Source organism: Diospyros lotus, chromosome 8 (assembly GCF_014633365.1).
Source record: "Diospyros lotus cultivar Yz01 chromosome 8, ASM1463336v1, whole genome shotgun sequence".
In the NCBI taxonomy this organism is placed as follows: domain Eukaryota; kingdom Viridiplantae; phylum Streptophyta; class Magnoliopsida; order Ericales; family Ebenaceae; genus Diospyros; species Diospyros lotus.
Window position 1 is genome coordinate 41,833,352 of NC_068345.1, and position 8,602 is coordinate 41,841,953.

At 39.1% G+C, this 8,602-nt stretch overlaps 2 protein-coding genes across 2 annotated transcripts; both read left to right on the plus strand.

The window, feature by feature from the left end:
• The first annotated feature begins 1,694 nt into the window (after positions 1–1,694).
• LOC127808814 (uncharacterized) lies at positions 1,695–4,940 on the plus strand. The gene is made up of 4 exons (XM_052347454.1): positions 1,695–2,244; positions 3,711–4,160; positions 4,260–4,563; positions 4,665–4,940. The coding sequence occupies exons 1-4, from the start codon at positions 1,846–1,848 to the stop codon at positions 4,799–4,801; spliced, it is 1,290 nt and encodes a 429-aa protein (XP_052203414.1). The 5' UTR covers positions 1,695–1,845; the 3' UTR covers positions 4,802–4,940.
• Positions 4,941–5,075: 135 nt separating this feature from the next.
• Positions 5,076–8,031, plus strand: LOC127808815 (RPM1-interacting protein 4-like). Its single transcript, XM_052347455.1, has 4 exons — positions 5,076–5,480; positions 6,629–7,120; positions 7,329–7,523; positions 7,715–8,031. The coding sequence occupies exons 1-4, from the start codon at positions 5,475–5,477 to the stop codon at positions 7,748–7,750; spliced, it is 729 nt and encodes a 242-aa protein (XP_052203415.1). The 5' UTR covers positions 5,076–5,474; the 3' UTR covers positions 7,751–8,031.
• Positions 8,032–8,602: the final 571 nt, after the last annotated feature.

Sequence of the window (8,602 nt, forward strand, 5' to 3'; positions counted from 1 at the left end):
TAGAAAAACTCGTGTAGAGTGCCGCGCTTTACCAAAACCACGTGGGGTGCCGCACGTGAGCGCGCGCGCGCGGGGTGGTGGGGGGGTTTACTAAATATACGGTTCGGTTCGAATATTCGGTTATTTCAAATAAAAAATAGAACTAAACATCGAAAACTAAATTTTTTAAAAAAATTAACCGAACCAAAATTTTGAAAAAAAAAAAAAATCGAATTGAACCGACCAACTTGTTGGTTCGATTCGGTTACTTCAGTTTAATCGAAGTTGTGCTCACTCCCTACCCCAGGGTTAATTTTGTAGGGCTTTTGTCGACGTTCGATTTCGGCCGACCGTGATTCGTTTTGGGCTGCGGTGAGTAAATCCAAAATGCCAAGAAGAAGAAGAAAGGAACCAAAATTTCTAACGTGAGTCAACACCGGAATTTTTACGTGGTTCGACTAGAACGATACCTACTCCACGACCGCACTCTGATTATTCCTTCAGAATGGCGGTATCTGATTATTCTCTCTGTCCATTTCTTTTGTTCCCCCGACCCCCTATTTGTATTGAGGAGTTTTTACAATTTAGATAATATATAGAAATATAAAGACTGTATAATGGGGGACAAACTGTCCTTACCGTTTACATAAAATCGAAAGTGGGATCCCCATTACGAGGAGCATGGGTTGTTGCAGGTTAAAGTATTTGGACCCTACCTCTGACTCATAAGCAACTTTGCCACTTATGCGAGTTGGGGGTTTTGGGCTAGCGGCCTGAATGGTTCAGCGAACTAAAGAACACTGTCAGGAGCTCGTTAGCCGATTGCTGGGAGCTTCTCGGAAACTCACCTTACGAGCTTCAGGTTTCTATGGTGGCTGGGCTTTTCTTGGCAAGGTCGCCTGGGCCTTCTCGACTTTGGGTGATTGGGCCGGTTCATTGGACTGAGTCCGACCCATGTGAGGTGACACAGAAAATACATATAACAGCTTCATCTATCTCTTTCCTCCCCCATATTCTTGTTGTTTTTTTTTCTTTTGATGTGCAAGTGTTGAGATGCAATAGTAAAAGAGAAACAAGAAAAAGGAAAAAAAAACAAAAGAATGTTGCGTGATGCTTACTACATAATTACAATTATTCAACTTAATCATGTATTATGAGAATGTTGATATTTTTTTTATTTAATATTAAATAATTAAAATAATAATAATATATTTATCTAATAAATATTTTGATTTATTCAAGCTTGATTTGAAAATAAAATTTTCAAAAATGAAAATGAATATAATACGAAATGAAATTAAAAAAAATATTTTTTAAAAATTATAACGAAAGAGAAATATGTAAAAAAATATAATATTTTTTGTAAATAATAAATTTTAATATAAAAAATAGTTATTTAATTTAAAAATAAATATAAATTTTATAATGTATTCAAATAAATTTAAAAAAATTAAAAATAAAATTTTAACTTGATTAGAGATTGAATATTTTTTGTTTTCATATTTAATCTTTTTTTGTGAAATGAAACACATTTTTGATATTTTTTAGTATTATAAAATAACTCTAAAACATTTTTAAAATTAAAAAAACGATTCAAAAATAGTTTTTTGGGATTTTTTTTAGTATTTTAGTATAAAAAAACATTTTGAAAAAGCAAAAAAGAACCTTGATTTACATTCACACGCGGCATCATGATTCTTGACTCTGTTTAAAAGGAGAGAGAGAGAGAGAGAGAGAGTTGTGAGGAACATTTATGCTCCCTCTTTGCCTCTCTACATCGGGCCCCTTGAAATCGTTCTTGGACTGGCTTTGGCCGGTTGGATTCTCCTCTGGAACGATCAAGAGGAAGAAGAAGAAGCCGATCCCATGGAAGATGAAAGAGAGGCTCTCCTGAGCAGCAACAAGAACGCATTGCCCTCGGCACCAGAAGGCGTGGAACTGAAGAGTTTCGGATCCTTCCTCACATGGCTTTGTTTAGACAAATCCAATAAATGGAGGGCTGGCCTCTCAGGTTCCGTCTTTCTCATTCTGGTCATTGGAGTTCCTCTGGTTTCGCACTTCGTCTACGCTTGCTCCAGCTGTGATTCCAAGCACCATCGCCCTTATGACGCAATCGTTCAGCTCTCTCTGTCTGTCGTTGCGGCGCTTTCATTCTACAGCCTGTCGTCTTTTGCTCACAAGTATGGGGTCAGAAAGTTTCTGTTCCTTGACAAATTGAGCGATGCAAGCGAGAAAGTCAGGCAAGAATACACGCAGCAGCTTCAGGTATGCATCTCACTCTTTCGGTCTCTTTCTTGGATCTAATTATTTCTGATTATAGAGCTTCTAACCTCTTCTTATGGTATCAATCGAAGCACAAGAATGAAATAGAAATCAGTTCCTTGATTGTAAATTTGGATTAGTATCAATTGAATGCTGATTTGGAAATTTGATGAACTCGAGTAACCAGAGGACAGTTTTCTTTCCTTGGGTGTTCTATTCTCTTATTTTATTTTATTTTTTTGAGTTGATAATATGAAAATTCTAGAAGCTAGCTTCCGTGTGATAGTATCCATATATATATATATATGAAGTATCTTGTTTGAAATAATCAGTGTGGCTGATCAAACAACACTTGGCATCAGAGAGGGCCAAAGTTGGTGCCTTTACGTGGAAAGGAAAGGACCAGACGGCGAGATTTGTTGTTCAATTACGAGACTAAGAAGTCCTACTATTAAATTAAATGAGAGTGACTATTTCGGAGTACTGATGCGTCGGGCAACATACGCGGGCCCCACGGGGGTGGGTTTGCGAGGGGTTTGGTGCAAGGGGGTGGGCCGACACGCGGGTGTTGAGGTGGGGGTGGGGCCATGCCTGATAAGAATAACGAGTTAGGTAGACAAGTGGGTTACAAAATAAGAGTTAAAAAGATTAAAATATTTTTATTTACCTTGTATTGAAAAAAGTATAATGTAATATGATAAAAATATTTTAATTTTTTAGTTTTTATTCTATAAGTCTGTCTTTTAGCTTCTATTCTGTAAGTCTGTTTATCAATTTGTCTGACTGACAATTAAGAAACTATTTCGAGCAGCAATGGGTTCTCCTTTTTAGTTATATACATCTATTTGAGAACCCAAAAAGGGAAAAAATCTATGGTTAAGTTATTATTATAATTATATATAAATTACTACAGGCAACAAGTATCATCCTGGAATTTAAATATTTTCTAGATTAAGATATAAAATAATCAAAGATAAGATTAGAAAATATTCTAATATTTTCATCAAATTATTTATTAAATTTTTTAAAATACACTAAAGAATACAAATGTTATTTTTTTTCTTATTTATACCTACGTGACATCTTTTATAATAATCATCAGATAAATTTAACAAATATATTAAAAATATCAAATATTTGAAATACTTTCTATATCTGACTATTTTTTTGCTCTTAGATTAACAAATACCCACTAAACAGATAGATAAAACTAGTTAGAACATCTTTTCTGGGTGTCTTCTGAGGCAAATACATTGAATTTTCCAAAACCACGGTCAAAGCAACAGAAAGGCTTCACATTATTTGGTTTAGGATTAACCCATTATTCTGGAAACAGATTTTGAGCTTTTGGTGAAGATCTACGAAGTGTTCCCCCTCCCCCCCCCCCCCAAAAAAAAAAAAAAAAAAAAAAACAGGGAATTTGACAATGGAACCAATTCACCTGAATAACGCCACTTGTATCCTTGCAGAGATCAATGAAAATCCTCTGTGTGTTTGTGCTCCCCTGTTTCCTCGCCGACAGCGCCTACAAGATATGGTGGTTCATCTCAGGTGGAACCGACACGCCCTACTTCGCCGATGTCTACTTGAGCGACATTATAGCTTGCACCTTGCAGCTCTGCTCCTGGCTCTACAGAACATCCATCTTCTTCTTCGTTTGCGTCCTCTTCCGTCTGATATGCTACCTGCAGATTCTCCGGCTAGAAGACTACGCCAAGTTCTTCGAACATGAATCCGACGTCGGCTCCATCTTGATCGAGCACCTCAGTATCAGAAGAAATCTCCGAGTGATCAGTCACAGATTCAGAGTATTTATCTTGTTGGCTCTCGCTTTTATCACAGCGAGCCAGCTCGCTTCCCTTCTCGTCACAACGAAGACCGGTTCTACTGTCAACATCTACACTGCTGGAGAGCTCGCAGTAATTCCTTCGCACCCATCTCTAGTCATATGTGCTATGAAATCAGCTCTGATCGCATTTCTTAGGTAATCATTTATCAACTCCGTTATGTCTGTGCAGTTATGCTCGGTTACCTTGGTAACAGGGCTGCTCATATGCCTGCGCAGCGCAGCCAAAATCACGCACAAAGCGCAGGCTGTCACGTGCCTTGCTGCTAAGTGGCACGTCTGCGCCACAGTCGATTCGTTGGATGACTTGGACCGCGAGACTCCGACAGCTCAGTTTTCTTCGCCGCTGATAACCGAGATCAATGCGAGTTTGGATTGGGACAACGAGGAAGGAGACGGAGACGACGAGCTAGATAACACGAAAATGGTGCCGCCTTATGCGCATACAATTTCCTTTCAGAAAAGGCAAGCTCTTGGTGAGTGTGAATCTCATCTTTTTCTCTGTTTCTGGGGAGCGAGATATGGAGAAGTTCTGTGTTGTTCTGCAAATTGTAACCGTATTTTGAATGTTTTGCAGTGACCTACTTTGAGCACAACAGGGCAGGCATTACGGTGTTTGGATTTATGTTGGACAGGACGTGGCTGCACACCATTTTTGCAATTGAGATGTCTCTTGCGCTCTGGCTGCTTAACAAGACAATTGGTATTTCATGAACTCTCGCTGTATCTGTATATTAATGGAGAGAGTGAGTAGGGAAGAAGATGACTGTGCCAAGATCATGTTTTTAGTTTATTTTCCTTGCATTTGTGCAAAACAAAGCTAATTGGCTATGAATAATAAAGATTTAACCTATATCTTCTCCTGGGTTTGTTCTGGTTGTTTGTAATTCCACAATACTTGATTTAACTCCTTCAAACACAGTACTTAATTAAAGTGCTACCGCAAATATGACTGCCCAAATAGCATACCATACCCGATATTGCCGCTTCATCAACTGGGCCCACTAAATTCCTCTCCCCATCTGAGGTGGCAGAATTTGGTGGGCCCTAGTAGTGGCGACGGGTAAGAAGATGATGATGTTGCCGTTGCAGACGGTGCATGGAGGAAGGAGACTGACACTCGCGGCATCACATAGAGAATATTAGACACGTCTGAGAGACAAAACCAAAGCGACAAAGGCATAGCTTGACTAATGGCGTCTCTTCTTAAGTGTTCAAACATTGTACCCATCGAACGATCGCTGCATCCATCGGGATTTCCGGGGCTTAAAAGCGACCCCCAAATGGCGCAAACCATACTGCCTAGGTTTTCACTTTCCCCCTTTTGCTCTTCTTACGGTTTCAGAGGATTGATTGAGACGTCAGCAGCACCAACGCAACATCGCCCATGGCTGTGAGTGTTATTTTTACTTCTTTTCTCTCACTCTTTTGTGTGTGTGTGTTTTTTTTAAGTCACTCTTTTGTGTTTGCGGTGATTGGGGTTTGATTTTGGTGTTTTCTTCAAGCTTGTATAAGGAATTTCATGTTTTTCTTAATTCTTGCATGTTTAGGGATTCGGTTCCACTCTGATCTTCTAGCCAATTAAGCCTTGATGATGGATGCGCAGTTCAGAACTCATTGGAACTAACAGTTCCTAAATTGCAACTTCATAAGGGTTTTAATCTCAATACATAGCTGACACTACAAATTTATCAGATAGATTCTACACTTTGGACCAAAATTGCAGGATCTAAACATTTCTTCTGCTACCCTCACTATCAAAGTTAATCTGACAGGTCATCAGGGCCCTGAAACCAGCCTTAACAAAGAGTTCTTCTCTAAATAAAGATAATGGTTACTAGTTACTTGCCCTAAGAAAACATCGAATGCAATTTACTGCACTCTTGAGGAATTAGAAACCATTTCAGACCAAATGCTACCTACATGGAGCTCCAACTGTGAAACCTGTGGAGGAAAATGAGTACACACTTAGCTCTTTAATCAATTCTACCCAAGCAACCTGTTCCCGCTTATCTGACTGGACTGGTTTCTAGCTTGTTATAAGTAGTCTAACCACTGATTCTGTGAAAAAAAATGTAAAACTATCCTCCACACGAATTGATGCTTTTCAGGCCTTTAGTATGAGAACATAATTGGAAGAAACAAGGGTCGAAGTTTAGACAACTCACAGTTGTTATACATAAAGAAAAGATCATTAGATAGGAAACAACCCATTTGTGATGTTTTAGCTGAAAAATAGCCTAGGACATGCGCTTGTAGGTGTACATTTTATCTTGTATGTCCAGTGTTTTGATTAGTATTAACACCCATGAAATATGATGTCTAAAGATTGTATTATAAATTAAATCTTATTGTCAATCAGCCTACAAATTCTTCTCTTTGATTTCACCTGAACCTGATTGTACGAGTCTAGTTTAAAAACGATCTCGTGTATTTGTCGTTTGATAATCTTGGATTAGAATGTGCTTTATTCGTTTGGTTCTTGTTATGTTGGTATTGGTGGTAAATGTTACTAAGAAACAAATTCGAATGAATTTGCAGCAACAAGGATCCCATGTTCCCAAGTTTGGCAACTGGGACTCAGATAACATACCTTACACGGTTTACTTTGAGAATGCACGCAAGGAGAGAAGCAAGGGTGTGAGGATGAACCCAAATGATCCTGAAGAGAATGCAGAGGCCTTCATCTTCGGAAGAGGGGAAACTGGAAATGCTGCTGATTTTCATGCAATTTGGGCTCCAGTCCATGTCGATACTAACAAGTCAATGTCAGTCGAAAAGCACCACAGAGAGGGACTCAAACAGCACAACACTCACCGGAGGAACACACATGAACACCAGAAGAGTGGCAATCGCAAGAGCACGTCTTCAGAATCTGGTAACGAGAGAAGCAATTCTGACCATTCGCTCCAGCAAAACCGCCATCCGACGACACGATCTGCCCAAAAGAAGAATGTAACTGAGTTGAACAGTTCCACTTCAGGATTTGATAGGCTTAGAAGTGGAAGTGGAAGTAATCGATCTGATGATATTGTAAGTAGTCCATTCTTCTTTTGCTCTTCTAGTTGTGCTGTAGTCAATTCTTCTTTGGGGGGACATATATTAGCAGATGGTTCTTGATTTCAAATGATAAGATAAAACTCCTGACCATAAGAAAGCCTTATTTTGCAGCAACTCATGGTCAGGAGTTTGATCTCACTCTTATAATAGTGATGCTGACCAATGTTCATTACTATTCTAGCTGCGCTCTTATAACTCAGCATCAGTGCCCAAATTTGGAGCTTGGGATGAAACAGACCCCAAGTCCGGCGAAGGTTTTACTGTCATTTTCAACAAAGTGAAGGAGGAAAAACAGATCGCAGCTGCCAAGCTTCCCATGGTGTCCCCACAACCTAGCAATTATACCAACAGTCCAATGAAAAAGTCTGGATCAAAGGTACACATGATATGCCATTTCTACTCTTAGTGATCCATGAATCCAACATGACCCCAATGCACCAGAGTTAAAACTCGAGTTTTTTGCCAAATGCCATCATTTCCAGTTGCTTTCTTGCCGCTGCAACAAAACGTAATTTATCGATTAACTCTGTCACCCATATAATGTTTTATCTCACTCCATTGCTGCAGATATGTTGCTGTCTCTTCTCAAACGGAAGCGATTAGTGTTCATCCACCACCACTGATTGTCTTTCTTTTGAGCCTAAGCTAATATTGGAAATGCTACCAATGCTGGTTTTGGTGCCTTCTTGTTGAAGCACAAACATTAGATGCAAATACAATGGGGAATAAGGATGATGAATCAACTCTATATGTTTATGATCTCGAAATGTTTTGGCCTATTAATGGCATATACATGATGACTCTCGGGTTGAACTTTCATGGATTAAAAAAAATAATAGGACCACATATATATATATAGGCAAAATACATATTTTAACCCTTTATATTTGCACGTCTTTTTTATTTAGACATTTGAATTTTTGTTGTTTTAATTTTGAGTAAATTGCACACCCGACACCCCACCACAATTGATTGCACACACGCTAAAATATCAAAATTATCCCTTACAACTATCATCTTCACCATAGCTTTTGACCACCGACAAGGCAAGTGCAAGCAGTTAGAAGGCAACAAGTGAAGGTGGTAGGCAAAGACGAAGGTGGAAGGCAAAAGATCGACGACAAGTGAAGGTGGATGGCAAACTACAGGTGAAGGCAAAGATGGATGGCAAGTGTCGACAGCTAACAAACGAAGCCATTGTTGATTAGGGGAGGCAGAAAGCGAAGAAATAAAGTCGTTAGTGAAATCACCTCCCTTTCCTGACATATGACGAGCGAAGATTGAAGCCAATTGAAAATGGATTCGTTTGTTGGTCGTCAACGCCTGTCATCTACCATTGGCTTTATTTGTCGTTAGTCCTTTGCCTTCTACCTTTGCTTGTTGTCGATGTCTTCGCCTATTGCCTCTCGATAGTCTACATTTATCTCATGGATGGCCAAAAGTTACGGTGAAGGT

Bases quoted from the DNA above. Each gene is read 5' to 3' on its own strand.
- LOC127808814 (XM_052347454.1), top strand. From the start codon at position 1,846: ATGGAAGATGAAAGAGAGGCTCTCCTGAGCAGCAACAAGAACGCATTG. The intron at 2,245-3,710 runs GTATGCATCTCA...GTATCCTTGCAG, and splicing joins AATACACGCAGCAGCTTCAG to AGATCAATGAAAATCCTCTG. The intron at 4,161-4,259 runs GTAATTCCTTCG...ATGTCTGTGCAG, and splicing joins ACACTGCTGGAGAGCTCGCA to TTATGCTCGGTTACCTTGGT.
- LOC127808815 (XM_052347455.1), top strand. The intron at 7,121-7,328 runs GTAAGTAGTCCA...TTACTATTCTAG, and splicing joins GTAATCGATCTGATGATATT to CTGCGCTCTTATAACTCAGC. The intron at 7,524-7,714 runs GTACACATGATA...CCATTGCTGCAG, and splicing joins TGAAAAAGTCTGGATCAAAG to ATATGTTGCTGTCTCTTCTC.